This window comes from Anolis sagrei, chromosome 5, assembly GCF_037176765.1.
Source record: "Anolis sagrei isolate rAnoSag1 chromosome 5, rAnoSag1.mat, whole genome shotgun sequence".
NCBI lineage: Eukaryota > Metazoa > Chordata > Lepidosauria > Squamata > Dactyloidae > Anolis > Anolis sagrei.
The window spans coordinates 52782558-52808627 of NC_090025.1; the positions used below are offsets into that span (position 1 = coordinate 52782558).

The following is a 26070-nucleotide window of genomic DNA, read 5'->3' on the forward strand; positions in this document are numbered from 1 at the left end:
CAGCTGCAGTTTACTTTGTATAGTTATTTATAGCCTTTACCACTCTGCCTCGATTGTCTGAACAGTACAGTCACAAGCCATCACTTGAACATAGTGGCACAGTGTGAAGCCTACCAAAGGTGACCTCTCCCTTCACTGAAGCTCATCCAATGAAGCATATTTTCCCCCAACATGCTGCCTTTGCCATATTATGAGCAGGCAAGTAAGTGAAATGAGGCAGTCAACTCAAACCAACACCATGTAAGATTCATCCATGCCTGGACACCACATGAAGAAAATTGGGAATGGGTGGATGGAGAGATGGAGAGGTGTCCCAGGAGCAGGATAAGGAGCTGCCCCTTTACCTCAGCCTTATTTATTTCTGTATATGATCAGCAGTAGGTCCATCCGCACCATTTTACGGAGCAGAGAAAGTGGCAGAAGGGAAGGCATTAACTAGTTACTCTTTGGAATGACAATTTACAGCGATTGGCACAGCAGAAGGATTGGATCCAGTTAGTACAACATGAACTGATTAGTGGGGTGCCGCCTGTATCAGCCCCTACACCAGATTGGTTCCTTGAGGTCCTTCCCACATGACCCTTTTAGGAAACTTACAGAGATGGGTTCCATTGTATTGTAGGTTGTAAATGTAAACAAACAGAAGCTTTAACACTGTTTCTGAACCAAAATATACCCTGCAGTATAATAATGTGTCACTCAGATTTGTGTAACGAGTAACAGTAACTTTACTTCAGTTCAAAAGGTCAAACAGCATCTTCCTTTCCTCACCCAAGTTATCTCTATGGGTCAAGTTCCCAGCTCTATCAATTTGTGTCAGTAAACTAATGAGGGGAAGGGGCATGCTGTTATTTGTGGTGAAGGCAGAGGAAGGCTGAGCCAGAATTGAGACTGGACCATGTTGTAGGCTTCTATATAAGTCCAAAACAACAGAGAAGAGGAGGAACAATCCTTTCCATTTCTATCTTCCAATCCTATCCCCCATTCTGGGCCATCCAGACCTTCAGGGTTTGTGTCTGTGTGCCTGTGTGTGAGGAGCAACTTGAGAAAATGCAAGTCGCTTGTGGTGTGAGAGAATTGGCTGTCTGCAAGGACGTTGTCCAGGGCATGCCCAGGTGTTTTACCATCCTGTGGGAGGCTTCTCTCGTGTCCCTGCATGGGAAGCTGGAGCTGACAGACAGGAGCTCATCTCGCTCCCTTGATTCGAACCACACCGACTTTGGTTTAACCAATTGAGCCATCGGGGGCCCTTCTGGTGATCCCAGCAGACATCACAACAGCGATGTGTGACTTGGCCAGATCTCTCTTCCTCCCTTCTTCCCCTTTCCCCCTCCCTCTCTTCCTCCCTCCTCCCTCCATCCCTCCCCAAATCTCTTACTTTCTCTTCCTGCCTTCTTTCCTCCCTCTGCATCACCACAGGAGTGAAAACTGTGCTCCCATTTGAGCTTGTGTATGTTACAAAAATGCAAGCGGATTCAGAAGACTGATCACATTTCAGCCACATTTTGCAGGCAGATTCTGCTGGTTGACAGTTGAAGAATGGGATATGAAAATAACAATTAGAAATGTACAGTATAGTAGTATCTCAGTTTGTAGAGGTCTGTGCATAAAATGTCAAAGCAGCTTGCGAAAATCATTGTTAAGGTCTTAGCTCAAACCGTACACTCCCCGGATCTAACAAGTAATGGTCCAATTTGCTCTGTGTGTGTGTATACAATGTGCTGGATCATTTTTCATTTTTCTCTATCTCTGTGGAATGCATTCTTTGGCCTAAGATCTACATCCTTTCTATATAGGGATTCTTAAGTCAATAGGTCCTTAGTGTGAAAACGTAAGTTTACAGGGGAAGCCTGATACTTAGAACTGCTTATATATTGCTTTGTCACCAAGTTTTATTTTTAAAAGGTCATTTCCTGGCAGCTCTCAAGAATATCTACAAAAAACTTTATTAAGCCATATGTTCAAGAGTAGATGTTCTGAAGATGATCAGGCACACGTAGAGCACATTTGCCTTTATTTCTAACAAAAAGAACAAAATTCACAACCCTCCAGTTCTCAATGCTCATTTCCAAACAATGAAGGGTGTATCACTGGCTTCATACTATGATGTATAGCAGCGTTTCTCAACCTGGGGTCGGGACCTTGGGGGGGGGGGTGTCGAGACGGGGTGTCAGAAGAGTCGCTAAAGACCACCAGTAAAGACAATATTTTTTTGTCAAGGGTGTTTTGTGTGGGAAGTTTGATCCAATTCTATCATTGGTGGGGTTCAGGATTTGCTTTGATTATAGGTGAACTATAAATCCCAGCAACTACAATTCCCAGATGTTGAAGTCTATTTTCCCCAAACTCTACTGGTGTTCACATTTGGGCATATTGAGTATTTGTGCCAAGTTTGGTTCAGATCCATCATTGTTGAATGACAACTCCAAACTTGAGGTCAGTGCCCACCAAACCCTTACAATATTTTTTGTTGGTTGTGGGAGTTCTGTGTGCCAAGTTTGGTTCAATTTCATCATTGGTGGAGTTCGGAATGCTCTTTACTTGTGGGTTAACTATAAATTCCAGCAACTACAACTCCCAAATGACAAAATCACCCACCCCCCCCCCGGCCAGGTAACAGTATTTACGTTTGGACATATTAGGTATTTGTACCAAATTTGGTCCAGTGAATTAAAATATATTCTGCATATCACATATTTACATTACGATTCATAGCCATAGCAAAACTAGAGTTATGAAGTAGCAACAAAAATAATTTTATGGTCGGGGGTCACCACAACATGAGGAAATGTATTAAGTGGTCATGGCATTGGGAAGGTTGAGAAACACTGGTGTATAGTTAAAGAGCTATATACCAACCATCACTTTTTAAAGCTCCATGCCAGCCAGAAAGGGAAAAATCAATATGTTTTAAAATAGGCATGTCCGACTGACAAATCCGAGATGTCATTATAGTTTTGCCCTAATTAACTGATGTGCCTTGTTGTCTTCATAAAGTTAATTTTCCTAATATCTTGTGACAAGATAAGCTTTTCTTGAAGTGCTGCTTCAGGTCTATATTTATAAAGCCAGATTTGTAATTCAGCTCCATGTAAAATCATTCACAGAGATTGCATGATGTTTAGTGTTCATACAACATTCATCTGCATGAACAGGATTACATATTATATGCTATGTTGCTTCTTTGAAATCTTCGCTAGAAATCTCAGACTTCCATAGAAGAAGGGTATGATGAAAGTATGTTATTGCAAAATTAGTTCCTCTGAAATCAGATAACATTGCACACATTGGCTGAATGTTTAGTAAAACAGAAACTTAATTAACTCTTCGCTCCCCTGGCAATGAAAATGATGCAAGTTTGTATTGAACTGAACTGAACTTGGGCTACAATGTCATCAATTGCATCAAACGATTACCTATAAGCATTACCCAAATGTACTGTAAATACTTCCAGTGAAATCTGGATCATGCAGATATTTTGGAGCAATAGTAGTTCCAATAAATACCATGACAAAAACATTTCAATGGTTAAGAAAATGCTAAACAACTGTTCATCTGCAAATGAAGACTGCCCTGAAGCTTCAGATGGTCCAGCACTCGGCGGCCAGGTTACTAACGGGAGCGGCACTCAGGGAGCATACCACTCCTCTGCTGAGCCAGCTCCACTGGCTGCCAATCTGCTACCGGGCACAATTCAAGGTGCTGGCTTTAGCCTATAAAGCCCTAAACGGTTCTGGCCCTGCTTACCTCTCCGAACGCATCTCCACCTATGAACCGACGAGGACGTTAAGATCGTCCGGGGAGGCCCTGCTCTCGGTCCCGCCTGCGTCGCAGGCACGGCTGGCGGGGACGAGGGACAGGGCCTTCTCGGTGGTGGCCCCTCGGCTATGGAATGCCCTACCCGTAGACATCAGGCAGGCCCCTTCGTTGCTGGAGTTCCGGAGGAAGGTCAAGACGTGGCTCTATGAACAGGCGTTCGGTCAACAAGGCAACTGAACTCATGAAGACGGTATAAATGAACAAAGGAATGGTAGAAGGATTATGAGAACGGAATCTGATTTTTACTGAGGCATTGATGACTATGTTGTGTTGTCTTGTATTGTCTGTCGTGTATGTTGTGTTTTAACTAATTGTTATTGTTATATAAATTGCATTGTAAACCGCATTGAGTCGCCGAATTAGGCTGAAAAATGCGGTATAAAAATAAAGCAAATAAATAAATAAATAAATAAAGACCGTTGTACTCCATTTTTCATTTTCAAGGACACACTGTCCTCACTATTGTTAGTTCACACAGCTGCAACATTTCATCAAAGAGCTCTGTTTGTTGGAAATGGTCAGTCTTTAGGCCTCAGACCATTTTTCTTTGTGACTGGTACTCCAGAAAGTGTAATGGATGTGTGCATGTGCTTGCCTTCAAATCACCTGCAACTATGGATTATTTTTAAATTTGTGTCAGGAACAACTTGAGAAAACTGCAAGTTGCTTCCTAGTGTGAGAGAATTGGTCATCTGCAAGGACGTTGCCCAGGGGACACCCGGATTTTTTTTTTGTTTTTACCATAAGCTGGAGCGGATAGAAGGAGCTCATCTGCACTCTTCCCGGGTTGGATTCGAACTGGCAACCTTCAGGTCAGCAACCCAACCTTCAAGCCATCAGTCCTGCCAGCACAAGGGTTTAACCCATTGTGCCAACTGGGGCTCCTACTCTATGGATTAGGCAAGGAATTCTCAAGTGAGAAGGACTCAAGCAGGGACAGAAAATGAGATGGAGGGACAGCGAGCAAAGTTTTGGCTCCTCTGACAAGTCCCATGTAGTTTTGGGGTTGGAGTGGTCACTTGGAAATTGTTTTTTCTTCTTCTACATATTTCTTTTCAAGAATTTTAATTCATCTGCTAATGGAAGGGAAATCTAAATGAAATGTTCATTGTGTTGTCAAAAACTTTCATGGCCAGAATCAATCAGGGCCAGCTAACACCTCCCGACTAAGGATCCCCCCAGGCAGCAACCAGCCAGGCTGTGAAGTTGCAAAACCATTAAATGCCAATCAAGGTGGCCAATTGCAACATTCACACTTGCCTCAAGCAGACAAGAGTTTTTTCTCCCACCCTGACATTGCAAAGAGATATAAACTAGTTTCTAACAGTTTCACAACCTCTGCGGATGCCTGCCATAGATGTGGGTGAAAAATCAGGAGAGAGAATGCTTCTGGAACATGGTCACACAGCCCAGATAACTCACAGCAACTCAAAAATGTTCATTCTTTCTCCTTTTTCCCAGTCACTAGAGGTGGGCTGAAATTTCTCAACTTAAAATGCACCCTCTGACCATCCAAAATAAAAGCATGATTGAACTTTCATACTGGAAATCATAGCACAACAGAAAAAGTGTGGGTGTTAATAAAAAGGAACACTGTCCAAACACTCTCCCACAGATACAGAACAGAAGAGTGATGATATCATTTATAAGGCATTATTTATAAGGCATTATCATTCTGCTTTGTGTAATAAAGCCGTACATCTCTTCAGTTTGTGCTAAAGAAAGACTGGCTACCAAGGAAATCAATCTCTGTTCCATAAACATGCCTAAAGACAGATTTGAATTGATCTAGAGCAGGCATGGGCAAACTTCAGCCCTTCAGGTGTTTTGGACTTCAACTTCCACAATTCCTAACAGCCAGTAGGCTGATCTAGAGCATTTATCTAATTTAGAAGCATCTAGATTTGATGCTCAATGTGCATGCATGAAGACTACATGGTCAAAATAAGAAAGACGATATGTGGAGCCTGGTGGGCAGAATACAGAGCATGTTTATAGGCATGAAAGCACGGTAATTAGTCTTAATTGGTTTAAATAAACACTTCAATATATAATTAAATATTCGAGGCTATTTAATTAGCAGAAGTTTCATTTCCTAGAACATATAACAAATTCTAATTGTTGGTTAATTCACGGAGCGAGTCACAAGTACAACATTGTATTTATTTATTTATTTCAAACATTTATATCCTGTCCTTCTCAACCCCCAAGGGGGGGGGGGGGGACTCAGGGTGGCTTACATCCGGCAGCAATTCGATGCCAGTAGATACAACAAAGCAATATAATACAAATTGACATTTATTAAAACAATAAATTATAAAATACCCAATTAAAAACATTTCTAACAGCAATATAATCACATCCAAGTCCAGTTCAGCATCCAGAGTTCAAGTCCAAAGCCTGTCTCATATCAGTTCTCACGAATCATTGTGATTACTTGTTAAGCCTGCTACCCAAATGCCTGGTCCCAGAACCATGATTTGAGCTTCTTTCAAAGGAGAGGATTGATGAAGCTGACCTAATTTCACTGGGGAGTGTATCTCTCTTCCCCACCCCATCCCCCCAAAAAATTAAGCCAACAAAACAGAAATATTGATGTATTTTTATTGTGTCTTTCAAATAACCACTTAATCCTTTCAGCATTCCCACATAAGAGCTGTTGTAGAACTCTCTCCAGACCCTTCAGTGTCTTCTTTCTCCACTGTGCAGCTAAATGCACATGCAAATGTATGATTGTATTAGCCTTCTCCTAATACAGGAGTGGGCAAAATGTATGCCCCCAGACAGCCCCCCAGACATCATACTCTTCCGATACTTGAGCTCTCATGTTAAAAGAAACTTGCCTCCCCAAAGCAAGTAGAGTTCCCAGAAGTCTAGCTATAGAAAGGTACCTAAAATGCTATTGTGTTGTCGAAGCCTTTCATGGCCAGAATCACTGGGTTGCTGTGAGTTTTCCAGGCTGTATCGCCACTTTCCAGAAGCATTCTCTCCCAACGTTTCACCCACATCTATGGCAGGCATCCACAGAGGTTGAGAGCTCTGTTAGGAACTAGGCAAGTGGGGTTTATATAACTGTGGAATGTCCAGGGTGGGAGAAAAATAAGACAAGAGTTCTTTCTCCCACGCTGGACATTCCACAGATATATAAACCCCATTTTCCTAGTTTCCAACAGACCTCACAACCTCTGAGAATGCCTGCCATAGATGTGGGTGAAACATCAGGAGGGAGTGCTTCTGTAACATGGCCATACAGCCTGGAAAATTCACAGCAACCTAAGGTTGCTTACCTATCCGAACGAATCTCTCCTTATGAACCATCTAGGCCCTAAACTCAGCCCAGCCTCCTTCGCAGATGTGTTTGGCGGGGACTAGAGGTGGGGCCTTCTCAACAGTGACCCCTCGGCTGTGGAACACCCTGCCTAGGGATATAAGAGTGCCCCCCTCCCTTCTGACCTACTGCAGAAAGGTTAAAACCTGGCTAATGTAGCATAATCTGGTAAATATGAAATCATTGAAGGACTTGATGATGGATAATGAGTTTGGTAGGAGGAGACATGTATGATTTTTTTTGTCCTTGTATTGTTTTTATACTATACTATATGCTAAATGTTTTAATAGTATTTATGACTGTTTTAATTGTATTTTAATTGTTGTGGCATCAAATTATTGCCAACTGTGAACTGCCTTGAGTCACCTCAGGCCATATAAAAATATGGTAAATAAATAAAGTGCTTTTGGTTTTAGCCCATCCTGATGTCACCTATAAAATTAATTTGGATTAATAGGAGTACTTTATGAAAACCCTGGACACTGTTGATAAGCATACATTTCTTCTGCTGAAACTCATGGACTACTATCATGATACAAAAATATATATACAGGTGCATATTTTCCAGATTCTGATACCAAGACCCTGTGTACAGAAGTCTTTTTTTCTAAAAGTGAGCAAAAGTATCAGCTCTGTAGAAGAAGTACAATTTTTCTCACTTCCTCTGCTAACCATCATAACCTTGGCTTTAATGTATTGGATCATTAAATATATCAAACTACCTAGGGGTGATTGTTCTGACAGCTTTTGCTTCTTTCTGAAAATATTTCATTTTGTGCTTGGGAAAGAGAAAGGCGAGTAGGACATCTGCTGGTGATGATCTGCAATTGATGGTGATACCAGAATCTTGAAAATGAAGGTGAGTGTAGAATGAAAGAGGGATACCTATAACACAGCGGTTCTCAAACTGTGTCCCCCCAGATGTTTTGGACCTCAGCTCCCAAAAAATCCTAACAGCTAGTAAATTGGTTGGGATTTCTAGGAGTTGTAGGCCAAAACACCTGGGGACCCACAGGTTGAGAACGACTGCTATAAGACTTAATACAAGCATGCATTGTTATGTAATAGTCACCTCTCATTATTTTTCCATTCCATAAATGTACTGTTGGTATGTATAACATGTAAAATAGTTACACTCTCTGGTGGCCATGTCGGTGTTCCATTCATGGGCCTGCTCATAAATAAACAGGTGGGTTTGTTGATGACTGGATCTGGACCCATTTATAGACCAGTCTACCTACATTTGAAACCAAATAAGGTTATGGGCTGTTCTTTCCACTCTATGGTGCGTGTATGGTTTGTGGTTTTGCTAGCCATTAGATTTATGTCACAAACTCAAGTTTGTGGGAGAGGGATTGAATGCAAGACTAGTGTAGCTACATTTCCTGATGCAGAATCCTGGTTATAATGTAATTTTATTTAGAAGTGTCAATATAACGGTTAAAATTGTATTGAAATGTAGAATATCATATCATAAGTTTTTATGTAAATAAAAATGCCTAGATTTTATTGATTTATTTTTCACAGAGACACACAACATAGTTTCAGATATTTTGGCAAATGTGTTTGAAGACAGAAAAAAAACAACTTTCAAAATTCAATATGCATTGCTTATCTACACTCACTACTATGTGGTTTATGCAAAGAGAGAGGTAATTCATTCTTTGATATAAATTGTTGAACTTCATCTCTACTTTTGAGAGCAAAACATTTATTAATCCCAAATTTTGTGAGACTGATGGATTCTGATTTTTTATTTTGTGATGGGGCCGCGATAGTTCAGTTGCTGTACTTGTTGACCAGCAGCTTGGCGGTTCAAATCCTCAGAACGGGGTGAGCTTTCATTGATAGCCCTAGCTTCTGCCAACCTAGCAGTTTGAAAACATGCTAATGTGAGTAGATAAATAGGTAATGCTTCAGCGGGTAATGGCACTACATGCAGTCATGCCCACCACATGACCTAGGAGGCATTTATGGACAACACTGGCTTAGAAATGGAGATGAGCACCACTTTCCGAAGTCAGCATCAACTAGACCTAGTGTCAAGGGGAAACCTTTACCTTTACATATTTTGTGGCAAGTTCATGGTCTGAAGGACAGAGATTTTTCATGAACAGATATCTCCTTCTTCATGCGTTGCATTGCCCCATAACACAGAAATGGGGGGGGGGGGGGTAACATTTTTGGATGATGTCTCTCAGAATTCTTCATACTGGCTAAAGGTTTATGGGAAGAATAATCCAGAAGTAACTCTATCAAGATCTGCCTCCATTATACACCTCCACACAATAAGGTTAGTGTTCAAATGTGGAGCATTAAATGCCCAATTTGCATAGTTCTACCTTGTTTAATTTTCTAGATGAGTGCCATTTATAGAACAGAGAGATGTGTCTTTCATCCTTTCTCTCCAAGCCCTTAACATTCTTGTATCCTTCTCTTCTGTACTTGTTGATTTTCATTTGAAGCATTCCAATTTGGCATCTCTGGTGCTTTCAGAAGAAGAAAGACACACATCCAACAGCAGTTTGTGAAAATATATTCCACAATTTCAATCACTGTAATGACGCTGGCTCCACAAAATAAGCCCAGTTGGCCACCAACATCAGCTGAAACAAAAGGAACAAATGCATCAGTCTCACAGTTATTTTGTTTGAAATGTTAACACAACTTTGCTTTGAAAGAAGTTCTACAAAAATAAGTTTCATTGTATTCCAAATAAATGTATTTGGAACTGGGAGAGCTTCTATTCCAGTCTGTTGATATGCTTCTCTTACCATATAAGTACCTAATGAGTTGGATGCAGTGCAGGTCAGTTGCATCCTTTTGAAATGCAGGAACAAATATAAGTTCCACTGATTTCATTGAGAATCAAATTTATCTAACTTGCTCTGGATGAGGACCAGAGCAACATATTTCCAAATGCTGGGGATTAAACATAAGATAATAACAGTGTAATATTATTACACAAATTGATGCTTACTATTCAAAAATTAAAATAAGATTATTTAATAAATTTATCCACAAACTTGGAAAACAGCCAGGACATATATGCTCAAAACCTCTGAGGATGCCTGCCATAGATGTAGGTGAAATGTCAGGAGAGAATGCTTCTGGAACATGGCCTTAAAGCTCAGAAAACTCACAGCAACCCAAATATTCTGTAATGTGCAAGTAATTTTGACTGCCATTAGCACTTTTAAGATGACACTTTTTCATTGTTATTTACTTACCAAGCAGCTCAGATGCACCTAATGCCTTTTGTTGCTGGGTCATTTTATAATTCAAATCGTGATATTTAATGTCAATATATACAAGATTATGCCTGGGGTAAAAAAAGACACCTTTAATTATAACCTTGAAACTTTTGTTATTTACACCTTGCCACCAATTATCCCCATACCCATTTACTACAGAAATCAAGCAAACTACCTAAACTTAATATCTAAATTCAGTTGCTAGTGCCAGCAAGAGTAAGACTGTTAGCTGACTTATTGTTGTTGTTTTTATTTGGTATTCCAGTTAAAGATCCATAACTTACAACTACATGGTCTAACACTGAACACTATGGCAAGGTCCGGATTAACCCACATTATTAGTCTAATGCAGAGGTTCCTAATCTTTTTTTGACCATGGATCACTTTGACCGTGGACCACTTGACCAGGGACCACTTTCCAACATTAGCCCCAAAAGGGCTACAAATCAGTTTTTGGTCAACTTTAGATTCCATTTGGTTATTTGGGGGTGCTAATTCAGAAAATTGCATTGGATGGACCACATCAGCTCTAGTTTCTGATACAGAACATATGCCATCCAGTAGTCGCCATCTGCTCACCCACAACCTTGGCACTATAAGAGGGTTTCATGAGACCAGTCACTCTCATTGCAACAGTGTAGTAACAGTGAGGCCATGGACAATATTTAAGTTCTTGCGGACCACTGGTGGTTCGCAGACCACAGGCTGGGAACACTGGTCTAATGTGATGAGGTCCTTAAATACCACCCCAGTCTAACTTACGTTGTAGCTGCCAGATTGGGCAAAAAAGCTCAATTCAGCTTCTGATTCAGGCACGAGGAGGAGAAATATCCCAGCCTCCTCTTACCAGTGCATGGAAGAAGGTGAATTGATGACAACATCTTCCTTCTTGAACCTCCATCAGAAGATAAATGGATCTCATTTGTCCTATCCAGCAGTTGTCTTTTAAAGTGGCTGATGGAGTGGGCTGGGCAGGACAGGCTACTTAGTTATCTTCACACACCTTGACTCAAGGCGTCTTACAATTTAAAACAAATATAATACAGCTAAAATATACCAAAGACAGCATTAAAATAGAACCAAATTATTTAGGATATAAAAACAACTACAACCCTTTAGCTAAAATGGATTTTTAAAAATAAAATAAAATACAGTTCAATATGGTATCCACAAAACTGTTTCTCCAAAAACCTTATGTTATAAAGACCTGATAGAATTTAAAAAGATGTATTTGCCTACCAATAAAAGAAAAGCAAAGCAAGTCACCCCAACTGCCCTGGGAAGGGTGTTCCAGAGTCAAAGAGCAGCCATTAAGAAGATATGCATCAACCATGAGAAGTAAGGGAAGGGCCTTTTGGAGGATTTCAAGGCCCAGGGAGACTCATACAAAGTGATGGCTTACAAGTCAAAATTTTAACAACTATTTCATGAACTCTGGTAGCATATGATACATTCTAGACCAGTGATTCCCAAACTTATTTGGCCTACCCCCTGGAAATCACTTTTTCTAAATCTTCTCTTCTTTCTTTTATGCTTTCCCCATCCCCTTACAGTTATTCATTGCCCACAAATGCACCTGTGGCCATTACCCACCCCCCTTCGGATCGCTGCAGTGCCCACCCGGCGGTGGTAATGCCTTCTTTGGGAATCACTGTTCTAAACCTTATCACATTTTATGAACTTACTCCACTGGTCTGTTATATAATTCCATTTTGTGGATAGTAAAATTCAAAGAGATCACTATGGTAGCCTTTTTTAGCATAACAAGGCATACAGGAATCCATCATCACCTTTGAAACTAACTGGTTAATTCTAGGATAAGCTTTCAGGAACTGTAGTCTTGTATCTGATAAAGTGGACTGGAGTCCACATAGGCTGATGCTAAATGAAACTAATGAGTCTCAAAGATTTTGTGGGGGTCGTCCTTTACTCTGTGAGTAAAAGACAACCCCCAAAGTGGGAGAAAGTGTTGGTGCCAGGGAAGCAGGATCATATCCTCTTTCCCAATCTGTCTTTTTAATAGCAACTCATTAGAAAGATATACATGAAAAAGGCGTACACTAAATGTAGTAGTAATGCTTGAAGGAATGTCTTTACGTCTTTCCATTGCAACCATCTTTGCTGCCTGAAAACCAGCCCTGAAGAGCTTCCCATTCACAGGAATAAGTTTTATTGATGCACAGGAAGCCTGCTGGGCATGCTGGAGATAGACCCCTCCCATTGCTCTGTTGGAAATCATTCTGACAGTGATATTACCCTATTGTATAATAGGCAAAACTGCCATAATTTAATTAGTAGGGATTTTGATACGAATCAATGAACTGTTGATGACCTTTTTGTGTGCCTGGTTGCTATTTATCCAAAATTCATCCTTAGAATTTCGAGTCATCAGCCATTATTTACATTTTGTCTTAATTTTGAATAGAAATCAATTAAATTTAGTTTCATTTTTGGGTATTGAACCCTGCTGGACAATGCAAATTCCTCTAATTTTTATTCAGTTCTGAAAAATGAAGGATTAATTGATATCTTCAAGGACATTCCCCATTCTGAACATTCTGACCCTTTTAGTGGAGCTTATTAATTAGGTTTCCAGACATAAATGAAATGCAAGCCTTGTACATCGTTGACATATGGCTGTACGTAGTTGAATCTACCTTTTTACATTTTTGAGAAATCAGTTAGTGACATTGCTAGATAATTTATTGTGTCCGCTCATTAATATGTTTGCTTGCTTCCTATTGGTTAATCACTTGGGAACAGAAACATCTTCCTGTAATTTGTTGTGCTTCATTGAATAATTGCTAAATAGGGCCCCATTTCTGAATAATAATCAAACTGCCAAAGGGCTAAATAAAAATGTTAGAAAACAAAACTACAGGAAACACAGCAGGCTGTTGCTTTAGCATTTTTCTTTTAAAATATATGCACTTTTAATCAGACTAAGGACACTGGGGTACTTTCCCACTTTGATCATTTACCTTGTCTGTATGCTGCAGTTACCTTAATACTCTCAGAATCACCTCTGCTGTTTGTCTCTAAGGAGAAAACATTATTGACTTGGGTAGTTGTGAGTTTTTCGGGCTGTATGGCCATGTTCCAGAAGCATTCGACGTTTCACCTGGCAGGCATCCTCAGAGGTTGTGAGGTCTGTTGGAAACTAGGAAAATTGGGTTTATATAAATGAAAAGCTGAATGCTTCTGGAACATGGCCACACAGCCCAAAAAACTCACAACAACCCAGTGATTCCAGCCATGAAAGCCTTCGACAATTATTGACTTTCACTCTACTTGATCATGAACCCATCAAGCTGTAACCCAAAATCTTGAAATAGGATTAGGAAGTAGACTGGAACTGCTAATGAGTCAGAATTTGGGTAAACCCAAGTAACAAGGTAATGTGGCAATCCAGAGCAAAAGGGAACCAAAAGGATTTGGGGGTAGGAAATAAATGGTGCACGAGAGCTGATTAGCTGACACCATTTCCAGTAGGGTTTCCATCCCACCAGGCCATACTTACAGCATACAGGACATGTAGAGAGTTTTTCTAGACCACATGCTGTTACATCATCATCCCTTGTGGAATTTCTACTCCAGGTCCGCAAATAATTCTTCAAGTGCTTGTACAAGATTGTTGAAGGCTTTCATGGCCGGAATCCATGGGTTGTTGTAGGTTACCTCTGAGGATGCTTGCCATAGATGCAGGCGAAACGTCAGGAGAAAAATTGCCTCCAGAACATGGCCATATAGCCCGGAAAAAACTACAACAACCCTTGTACAAGATTGTTGCCCTCTCTTCCTTGCTTCCATGATGGATTCAAGTATGTGTATCCATAATTTCTTCTCACTTCCCTTCCCTCTTCCCTGATTTTTGGTGGTCCCTTCTTGCATAAACACAACATTTTTGCAAACATCTTCAAGCCAAACCAGACAGTCTGCTGCCAACTATAAATGGGAGACGGGTTTGCCACCCAGAGGCATCAGATTGCCTCTGATCTTGGAGGTTGAGCAGGATCAGCCATGTACTTGGATGGAACACTAACAGTATTCCAGTGGAAGGAACTAGCAAAACCAACTCTGAGTATTCCTTGCCACAGAAAACACTTTACAATTCACAGTGTCACAATAATAATAATAATAATAATAATAATAATAATAATAATAATAATAATAATCTTTATTTATATTCCACTATATCTCCCCAGAGGAACTCAGGGCAGATTCCAAACATAAAAGACAAACCTTCAATGCCTGAATACAACAACAATATAGCCTAACAACATTTAATAACCCAACATATAAACACAAATTAAGACTTAACAACTATTTTTTTTAAAAAAAACACACAGCTTGTTGTAACAGACATAAGACAAAACATCAAACATCTAACAGAAGCATCAATTTCCCAGTTCCTTGGTAAATAGATTGAGCATTGCTCAAGATATTTATTGAGTTGGTGGGGTGAGCAGGGCATGGGCTACTTGTCAGGCTACTTGAAGACACATACAAACACAGGCATCCAGGCGTTACATGAGAATTCATGATAAGAGTACCTGATATATTCTTTTGTTATCTTCAATTTTGCAGAAAGATATTTCAATGCTTTTTCACTTGCAAAGGTTGAATAGGAGATGGTGGTTGGGTACTCCGTTTCCTCACAAGGCACTGGACAAGTGGAATTGTGAGTTCCTAATGAGCACAATCCCATAATTTCTATTTTATCTAAAATAAGAAATAATTTCATAAAGAAATGCCTGCTTAAAAGAAAAAGCCTATCTCATAAAGAATGTTAATAAAATTGACCAGAAAAACTAAAGGTTTCCCTATCCTCTTAATAATGAGATCAAATAAAGCATCTTTTTAGAGGATGTTTTCTCAAGTGTAGGATTTTGGGATTTGTTTCACATTAATCCATTTCAGCATTAAACAAGATAGTACGATGGGGAAGAATCTAGCGGCACCTTTAAAACTAACAGTTTTATTTTAACATAAGCTTTCATGGATTTCAATTCATTTCCTTAGATGCACTGATGCAGTGTAATATTAATAAAGCCATGAGTTTTTTCTAAGTGTAATCAGATACAGAAAGTTGCAAAATGTAATCTTGTGTAGGATGATAAAGATCTGACAAGCAGCTAGTCTTTTACACTTGAGGTTATGAAAATAATGCACTCTACTGAATCTATATTAGAAACCTTACAGTACATCATGAAAAGATATTACTGCATATTACAGATTAATGTTGTTCTTTTCCACTTAATTTTCTAGAGTACCCAGAACTTTTGAAATCAAATCAGAACGAAACCATTCAACTGATATATTTATGAAAGCATAGATTAAGGACCTTATCACAAAGGCCTACGGATTTGCCACATATTATGGTAAATCTATGGGGTCCCAGTAGGGGACGTGGAGAACCTGTCACTCTATGCCCTGCTTTGCCCAACTTACCACTGCCCCCATCCCATGGAGGGAAGCATCGCTGTCCGACTTCCCCCCATTGCTTCAAAGGCAACATGGAAAGCCTCTCATGTTGCTGCTACCCCAACGTACTTTTCCCTTTCTCCCCTTTTATCATGGAGCCTGGCTGGAAGTCTCAGTGTGCCATGCAGTGGTGAAAGGAAAGAGGAAGCAGCATATGACAAAATCAGCCCATCTGATGAGGTTGTTAATCACTTATCTATGATTTCTCTAGGGAATTGAGAGAATGAAACATCATCTGGGAAAACCAAGGGTGGGAAAAACCATGGTTGGGGAAGCTATGGGTTTCCAGATGAATTTGACTTCAGTTCCCATTAGCTCCACCCAACTTAAGGGATTTTGGACCATGACATTCAAAATATATAGGGTGACAAACATTATTTCCTCCCCACACTCTTTTGCACAAACTGGCTACTGTGTGTTGAACTAGAAGCGAGGCCATGTCTTTGAGGAGTCCTAGGTGGCTGGCACCACCATGCTCGTGGTCAAAGCCTACCTCCCAGTCAATGAGTCTTTTGGCTTCACAGCTGACCTGCACTCCAATACAGGCAGGCAGGCCTCCAATACTCTTCAACCACTGGTGGATTCTTCTGGGCGACCCTAACAACACCACTTTGCTTTCCAACAGTGGGGCAGCCAAGGCTGTGCTTAATTTAAGTCTGTTTTAAATTGGCCTAGTGCGGATGCTGCTTTTAAGTTACTGGCTGTGAATATTGTACTACGTTCTAGCTCTGCATCTCACTAGTGCTCAATGGGATTGGGGCCAAAATGAAATATATGTGGAACTTGATCCATGTAGTTGCCAACTGCAAACACTGCAGATGAAAATAGGACAACCTTACTATGTGGCTAACTATAACTCAAGATACAATTGTTTCTAACAGTTGAGCCAACATTTTTTATTATTTCTATATGGTTTACTCACATAACGCAGGAGAAACACAGTCATAAAATCTTTCCATGTCACATTCAGTGCCATTTCCTTGCCAAAGTAATGCAGAAGAGGTGTGGATGGAGAGGAAAAGGGAATTGAGAGCAGGATGAGAAGAAAGACAATGGTATAAATAACACACATTTCACTACGCTTCTTTGCTAATCCAGTTATCTGGCAAAATAATACTTTTCTTTCCATTCACAGTGTGTTATATTGGAAGGCGGCATGCAACATCTCTATGACATAACAAAGGGAATTAAATATCTGTGTTATCCCAGCTGAAGGCTCATCAAACGCCTCCTTTGAGTTTGAGCCATATCAATAACAATCCTATTCTCACCAATAGCTTTCTTTCTTCAGCTGGGACTTCTGTAATAGAATTGACTAAGATCTTGCATTTGAAAACATATTTCTGGCATATTGCTATGTTTCTATCTTCATATCTTCTATCCCCTCAACTTACCTTTTAAGCAATGCAGCTCTCACATTTCTGTGAGGTGTGAGGTGATCAGTAGAGAAATTGTCAGGTTTTTTGGTAGCTGGACAACTTTCAACATGCATCCACAAATACCTCAAGTCACTGCATTCGGTCCAGATACAGCAGTGGTTTCGAACCTTTGGTCCTCCAGGTGTTTTTGACTTCAACTCCCATAAATCCCAGCCATTTTATCAGCTGTTAGGAATTGTGGGAGCTGAAGTCCAAAGGTTGCGAAGCACTGAGCTACAGGAAAATAACTGGCTGTATCTCTGAGGACCCCTCCATTCTTCAATGACACATACATTGTTGTGTGTTATGGAGGGATGCTGCACTGCTTAAAAAGGGGACCATCGCATGGTAGATAAAAAAATTGAGCTTCTGCAATGAGCAAATATTGGGCTACCACAGTATGAATTGGATTTATGGTATCATAGCTCACAAGGTACCAGTTGCTATTTCATACATATACTGTATTATCCAATTGAGGGCCAGATTGGTGTAATGGTTTGATCATTGGCCTATAACTCAGAAGACCAGGATTCAATTCCCTGCTCACTGGGTGACCTTGGAGAAGTCATACATTTTCAGTTCTAGAAAACTCAGTCATATATTCACCTGATGATTCCCATATGTTAAATGTGACTTGAGAGTAACAACAATAAATTATCACTTTAGTGGTCCTTCATGGAGAGAAAACATCCATCAGTGGTAGCACAAACTTTTCATAATTCTTGCTCCCTTTACTTCCTCATTTTCTCTCAAATTTGCTCTGGAATTGAGGAATGTTTTCAAATGACATGGGAAACTGTGGGAAGCAGGGAGCAGTTGAAAATGACATTTGTCTATTTTTCTGATGGATGACTTTCAGCAGAAGCAAAAAAATCAACTAAGAGTAACACCCATAGATATGGTAAACCTATATCTGAACAACCTATAAGGCAGAACCTATATTAAATTCTTAGTTTATGTAGACAAGGTCCAATATATAATATCTATTATGACTTATTAATGCATACACAGTAATATAATGATGCTGATAATCTCTTTGTATTTTCATATAACTGGCTCATAATTTAAATCCTAGTGCTCAAAATGAGTTTGGAAACAGATAAAAAGAGTTTCCCAAAATTGTGACTCCTATAATCTCGGTGGACTTTTATGAACACCTTTTCTAAAATTAAGTGCAGCACCTGCAAAGTTTTACCTGGTAGCATGAATGGTAGGCAATTACACCACTTCTGTATATGCCGAGCTTTGCATTCTTGAAGACATCCATAGGTATTATAGCTCTTGTAATGCTGAAGCTTGATGTTTGGATTACATTCTCCCCAAGGATATTCCTGAATGACTGTCTTGAATGAGGGAGGAAACACAAGAGCTACGCTTCTTCGGTCTAATCACCTACTCAAGCCCAGGTGCACAATGCTCAAAACCACACAAGTTATTTCAGTAAATAAGGTGGAAATTCTACAACCATCTCATAACCTATAACAGGGGTCCACAAACTTTTTAAACAGAGGGCCAGGTCACAGTCCCTCAAACTGTTGGCGGGCCGAATTATAATTTAAAAAAACATGAATTAATTCCTATGCACACTGCAAATACCTTATTTGTAGTGCAAAAAACATTTAAAACAATACAATAATCAAAATTAAGAACAATTTTCACAAATGTAAACTTATTAGTATTTCAATGGAAAGTGTGGGTCTGCTTCTGACTGATGAGATAGGATTACTGTTGTTATTGTGTGCTTTCAAGTAGTTTCATACTTAGGTTGACCCAGAGCGAGGGCCGGGTAAATGACCTTGGAGGGCCACATCCGGCCCCCGGGCCTTAGTTTGAGGACCCCTGACCTATAACAATTATAACCAACTTTTTTAAAAAAAGAGGTGATAAACTTTTCACAACATAACCAGATCTGTTTTTTCATTTTCTTATTATATTTCACTTTTATTTTAAAATCTTTCCCTCATAAGGGATTTACTAATGTACATTGAATTAACAATGAATACTCAAAGTATTTCTTTAAAAGCAAAACACACTGATTTCAATTCAATTCTTCACCTTGGGGGGCAGCCTAATCATGCATTCTTAAGCATATCTGCTCTGCAGTAAGTCCCACTGAATATGGCTGCACACCATCTTTCACACTACAACATATATTAACATTGCAGCAGGGATGATGGTAAGGTTGGGAGGGAGGGTTATGAGAAGGAGGAGAAGAAAACTCTTAAATGGGTGAACATTTTAACTTCTATTATTGAGTGGTTCAACAATGCATTAGAAATACATGTACTTCAATTTATTCTAATGCTTACCTTTACCTGACGAATGGCAGCATGAGCATGCATGCCTACTGGTGTAGCTATACCTAAACCATCAAATCTAGGAGGTTCTTTTGGTGAATGAATGGCAAAGGTTATGCCAGTATCAACAAATCCAAGAGCAGGATCATCAGTGAACTGTGCCTAGTATAAAAGAAGGCATTACAAAAATAGAGCACAAATAAGTGGGGAAAATTCCATATAATCTCCAAGTGAAGAAGTCAGGGAACTATCAATATCAAGTGCTGACCAACCTGCCATTTCAAAGAATTTGTCACTTTATTTTTCCCTATCATTTCTTAAATTCAAAAGCACTCACACTAATTTCTATTCTACTATAGAAAAACCTATAGCAGAACCTATTATATCCATAAGACCTATTATATCCAAAGCATAAACCATGTTCCATGCCAGTAACAGAACAAAACTAATATTTCCTTTAGGGTGATGTGTCATCTACTTATTACCATCTTTATATATTTTTAAAATCCACCTCTTCTTTCCTTCTGACTATTCCTCTATGACAGGGGTCCTCAAATTAAGGCCCGGGGGCCAGATGCAGCCCTCCAAGGTCATTTACCCGGCCCTCGCTCAGGGTCAACCTAAGTCTGAAACGACTTGAAAGTACACAACAACAATAACAACAATCCTATCTTATGAGCCAAAAGTAGGCCCACACTTCCCATTGAAATACTAATAATTTTATATTTGTTGAAATTGTTCTTCATTTTAATTATTGTATTGTTTTTAAGTGTTTTTTGCACTACAAAAAAGATATGTGCAGTGTGCATTGGAATTCATTGATGTTCTTTTCAAATTATAATCTGGCCCTCCAACAGTTTGAGGGGCTGTGACCTGGCCCTCTGTTTAAAAAGTTTGAGGACCCCTGCTCTATGGGTATAGGAAAATATCAATGAAAGACATAGGGATTACTATTGACTCTTCATTGAGTTAATATATGTATTCAACAATTATATAGTCATGCTTCTGGTGTTTGGCCTTAGTTGACCTATATATTGAAGTGAAAAAGAGTGGCACTTAGAAAATATACATTTGGAAGTATGCAGACTCATTTTAAGAAAAGCTGGAACTTTCATATAATTCAAAAAATTGGTATCATTTGAAAAATATAAACAAGATAAATCTTGACATGTGCAAAGCTTTAATAGATCATGACATATTAATGACTTCAGAAGCTGTCTGTTTGTTGCCTTGTGCTTTGTTTTCTTATCTTGTAGTGGTTTTACGTGTCAGGAGTGACTTGAGAAAATGCAAGTCGCTTGTAGTGTGAGGGAATTGGCCATCTGCAAGGACGTTGCCCAGGGGACGCCACAATGTTTTGATGTTTCACCATTCTTTGGGAGACTTCTCTCATGTCCTCACATGGGGAGCTGGAGCTAACAGAGGAAGCTTAACCTGCTCTCACTGGATTTGAACTGCTGACCTATTGGTCGGCAGTCCTGCTGGAAAAAGGGTTTAGCCCATTGTGGCACCGAGGACTCAGAGTCACAACACTTTGTGAAATATGGCCTCCATATATTTATGAATTGCAATCTCAATATTTCTCACTATTGATTAGGTTGATTATGCCTATTGATACTTGCAGTTCAACAAAATATGGAGGACTGCAATTTGTGTGTCATGCTGTAGAAAAACCAAGGCTTTGTCCTGGGGTGCAGAGAATTTTGGGTATGAAAGGACATGCTTTATTGCAGTATCTATACCTGTTTGACATCAAAAAGTAAACTCAAGCCTCTTCCAGAAAGAGTCACTCTTCTTTTTGCTGGAACATTAACATGATTAAAAGTAAAGCAGTTTCCGTATTCTGTGAACACGTGCTGAAAGTCCTTTAATGAAGAAAGCAAAGGGAAAATGAGAAATTAAAATTTTTGTGCTTAAAGAGAACAGTAGCCAATACCGTACTAGATGGAGATAGCAGAATAACAGAAATCTAAGATGTTTTAGAGAGGAATCATTTTTTTTATCTCTTCTAGAAAACCAGAGAATTCTGAAACTCCCCTTATTCTGGCAAATGAATGTGTCACAATGCTTTCAAAACCCATGATGAAAAAGAAGCCAAATTATGAAGAAATGAATCAAACAGGAAGTTGTACTTTATTTGAGCAGTAATCCTACTTCACTGTAGAAGTTTAGCTTCATGTCAGATTATTTCTGTTTCTTAAAAGTTGATTCAATATAGCAATGTATCATTGGATTTACTGTGTATTGGATTTCACCCTTTTTTCTGGCTTCCTTAAGTTACTGTGTATTGGATTTCAGCCTTTTTTCTGGCTTCCTTAAGCAAGGAGTTCAAGTCAAGGGGCAGCCACCACAAAGGCCCTCTCTCATGTCTCCACCAACCGTGAAAGTGATGGTGATGGGACTGAGATAAGAGCCTCTTCTGAGGATCTCAGGGCCTGGGCAGATTCATACTAGGAGGTGTGTTCTGCCAAATAGTCTGGACCTGAAAAATATAGGGCTTTGTAGGTAGCTGCTGAATGTCTCAGGTTCGAATCCAGGGAGCAGTGTGAGCTCCCACTATTAGATCCAGCTTCTGCCAACTTAGTAGTTTGAAAACATGCAAATGTGAGAAGATCAACAGATGACCTTGGAGGTGTCTATGTACAACATCGGCTCTTCAGCTTTGAAATGGAGATAAGCACCAACCCCAGAGTCAGACATGACTGGACTTAATGTCAGGGGAAAACCTTTACCTTTAGGTTATAACATCACTTGAATTGTGCCTGGAAACAAACTGGCCGACAGTGGAGCTGTTGCTCCCTGTAGCTAGCTCTGGCTATCAACCTGGCCACAGTTTTTTGAACCAGTGTTCCCTAGGAAATGAACCAGCTCTTTCACCATCTCCCATACCTCCAGATTTTCTGATGGGCTATAAACCATCCGTGTGTGTAGAATAGCTTCCAGTAGCTGGGGCTCATGATAACTTAAAATGCCAATGTTCTGCACTTTCGAGCTGTGGCTGGAAAGATGCCTGGAGCTTGGGGCTTGACAGGGACGTCTAAAGTGGATATATGTGGGGCATCTTGTGGGAGGCAGAATGCAATGTCAAGTGAATGGGAGGCCTGGGAGGGGTGCTGGCTGCAGGGGACCCAGTATGAGTAGCAGTCTATTTGGGCCACCCCAATACCTTTGGCAGACTCCAAGTGGCCCATGAGCCATATGTTTTGCAGACCTGCTGTAAACCTTTCTTTATTTACTTATCCAGCTCTATGGAATGCAATTACAATTACAATTAATTCACAATCCAAAGTTTCTCCAGTAATCCTCTTATCAATTTTTAAATAAGAAATTATAGTCTTAGTGACTAGATGGGGGGCTGTAAACTGGCATACTGTGTGCAGAGAAAGAAAAGCCCTACCATATTGGGTTTTGTGGAAAGTCTGCTGTGAATAAATATGTGGAAATATTATTATAATAATGGTTCTCACCAAAAAGCCTGTGATTTCAGGATACAATTATGTATTCTGAAAATTACATGAGCATTTCCCTTCCTATATGGCACGACAGGTGCATTATATTGCTCCAATAGCTTGAGCAAGGTCAAGATTAATTGTATGTTTGCTTCTCTTTCCAAATCTAACTCGGTGTTTTCACTTCCTCTTAGAATAAAAGCAAAAACCACAACAAAAGCAATGTGTAGGTAGTAGAAGCCCAAAACATAAAGCAAAATGGTCTTACCTCTGGGAAACATGGCTTGCCAAAAAATTCACAATTCAGTAACGTGCTGGCATTCAGATAGAATCCATTCGTCCTTGTAAATTCTTTGATGCTAAAATTCTGATTGCCTTGAAGGAACTTGGATAGCTCTTGACCAAATTTGCCACTGCTATGAAACATATGAAGAACCTCAGACACAATGCTCCACAAGAAGACAATGATGCCCAGGTTAGCTACTGCTTGGGTTTGGAACCTACAAACCAGAAATGCAGTGTAAGTCTCACATTCCCTAAGGCAGCTCTAAATACTTGCTAAAAATCAATGACTTATAGGAAGCAAGACAGTAAAAATGTTATAACATTGCATAGGAGGCCCTGGTGGTGCAATGGGTTAAACCCTTGTGCTGGCAGGACTGAAGACCGGCAGGTCAGAAGTTCAAATCCGGGGAGAATGTGGATGAGCTCCCTCTGTTTGCTCCAGCTCCCTATGCGGGGACATGAGATCAGCCTCCCACAAGGATGGTAAAACATGAAAACATCCAGGCATCCCCTGGGCAACAACATTGTAGATGGTCAATTCTCTCACATCAGAAGCGACTTGCAGTTTCTCAAGTCGCCCCTGACATGGCAAAGACAACAACATTGCATTATACAGACGTGAAATTGTAGCAAGTTGAATATAATATCGTGTAAGAACATGAAAGATGTCTTACCTGTTCATATTGCAAAAAGTTACAGCAGGAAACTCAATGTTTTCTACATACTGCACTACCACTGATGTGGTGGTGGGCCAACTGAAATAATTGATGAAACGGTTGCGGATTTGCCAGGAAACAAGGACAATTGAGCCCACAACAATTAACATCCATAGGACCTTTCGTGTCTTGCTTGTGGTGTGGGCAATATTATGCACTCCATGGAATGAGGTGGAAGTTGCAAATTCATAATCATACTTCTTCCTTTCTTCCAAAGATGGCAATGGTTTTCTTGTTAAATATACTCTGATCTTTTCCAATAATCCTGAATGTTTTGACAAGAAGAAAAATGTTTAAATAGTTTTCCTATTAAACCAAATAAGAAAGACTTCAGTAGTGGAACTCTCTGCCCTGGAGTGTAGTGGAGACTCTTTCTTTGGAGACTTTTAAACAGAGGTTGAATGGCCATCTGTCGGGGGTGCGTTGAATGCGATTTTCCTGCTTCTTGGAAAGGGGTTGGACACAAGGTCTCTTCCAACTCTATGATTCTATAATTCTATGACTTTTTGATGTCAAATAATAATAAAACAAATAATAATAAATAACAAATAATAATAAAACTATATTTATATTACGCCCTATTTCCCTGAGGGAATTCAAGACGGATTCCGACGCACAAAAAAAGGCAAACATTCAATGTCTCAGTACAACAAATACAAACATAATAACCCAAAATAACCCCACATATGAAGACAATTTATAACATATCTATAGATTAAACAAAATGTAACCCATCAAAATTATATCTAACATAAAACCTAAACATAAGGCATCCACATTAATTTACAAAAGCCTGAGAAGGTTCACTAAGGTATTTGAGTTGATTGTATAATGTAGGATACTGATCCTTTCATGGAACCAACTTATTCTGTAGTTTTCTTATTGTGTTTATTACAAATGTCACACTCTTCCAAACCATATATTATGAATGAGAACATGGAAATATTCAAAGACTTAACTACATCTCACCAAAGGAATCACATAGCCAATGGTGTAAATTTTTCGAAAAAAATAAATATGGGAAAATTTTCTAGAAATATTTTGGATGTGGAACCTCCTTCTACTGAAGGTTTTAAACAGAGACTCGGTTATTATCTTTCAGGAATGTTTTGATTTAATGTTCCGGTATAGCAGGGAATTGGACTGGATGGCCTTTCTAGAGGCTTCCAATTCTATGACTGTTATAATTAGTATGATTCCTTTAAGTAAGAAAAATATTTGTTCTTTTCATTATATCTTTAGCAAATGAATAAATCAAACTCACCCACAAAAAATATAAGGTAAAATGTTGCAATCATTACATACCTTTGCCATGAACAAAATTTAAAGTTTTAAGTTTCTCCATTGGACTTGTATTATACGATTCAATGACAGAATGCCCTGCGTTGATAGCTTTTATAACATTAGGAAGTGGGTGGAAATCACATTTAATGCACATCATGAGGTAATTTACCTACCTCTGTTGCTATACTAGTAGCATTTTCTTAAAAGTAAACACACCAAATGCACAGGCCTAATAACATAAAATAGATACAAGAGGAGAGTCAATGGAATTCAAAAAACAACCCTTAGAATAGCAGGCCAGAAGGCAATGGTCTATTCAAAGTGCTACTGGGAATTTTCATCAATGAATGGAATTTTCTACTTTCACACTTCACCAGTATATTGCATTTTGGTATCACTTCACATTTTTTTTCTTGCATGAAAATCAGAAATCCTATATCCAATTAGATCTTTTGTGAACATAAGCAAAGGTAAAGATTTCCCCTGACAGTAAGTCTAGTCGTGTCCCACTCTGGAGGGTGATGCTCATCTTCATTTCTAAGCTGAAGGACCGGCATTGTCCGTAGACACCTCCAAGGTCATGTGACCAGCATGACAGCATGGAGCATTGTTACTTTCCTGCAGAAGCAGTACCTATTGATTTACTCACATTTGCATGTTTTCAAACTGCTAGATTGGCAGAAGCTTGGTCCTAACTGTGTAAGTTCACTCCGCTCCCTGGATTTGAACCGTCAAC

At 39.5% G+C, this 26070-nt stretch overlaps 1 protein-coding gene across 1 annotated transcript; it reads right to left on the reverse strand.

The window, feature by feature from the left end:
- Positions 1 to 8568: 8568 nt before the first annotated feature.
- Positions 8569 to 25488, reverse strand: ASIC5 (acid sensing ion channel subunit family member 5). The gene is made up of 10 exons (XM_067468474.1): positions 25356 to 25488; positions 24009 to 24315; positions 23318 to 23549; positions 21343 to 21465; positions 19613 to 19762; positions 18499 to 18646; positions 16808 to 16864; positions 14955 to 15123; positions 10378 to 10469; positions 8569 to 9753 (listed from the first exon to the last, which is right to left on the reverse strand). The coding sequence occupies exons 1-10, from the start codon at positions 25486 to 25488 to the stop codon at positions 9563 to 9565; spliced, it is 1602 nt and encodes a 533-aa protein (XP_067324575.1). The 3' UTR covers positions 8569 to 9562.
- Between the last annotated feature and the right edge of the window lie 582 nt (positions 25489 to 26070).

Excerpts from the sequence above, each read along its gene's own strand:
- ASIC5 (XM_067468474.1), bottom strand. The coding sequence starts at position 25,488 with ATGTGCATTAAATGTGATTTCCACCCACTTCCTAATGTTATAAAAGCT. Across the intron at positions 23,550-24,008 it reads ACTTTTTGCAATATGAACAG|GTTCCAAACCCAAGCAGTAG; the intron begins GTAAGACATCTT and ends TCTGGTTTGTAG. Across the intron at positions 21,466-23,317 it reads GCAAGCCATGTTTCCCAGAG|GACTTTCAGCACGTGTTCAC; the intron begins GTAAGACCATTT and ends TCTTCATTAAAG.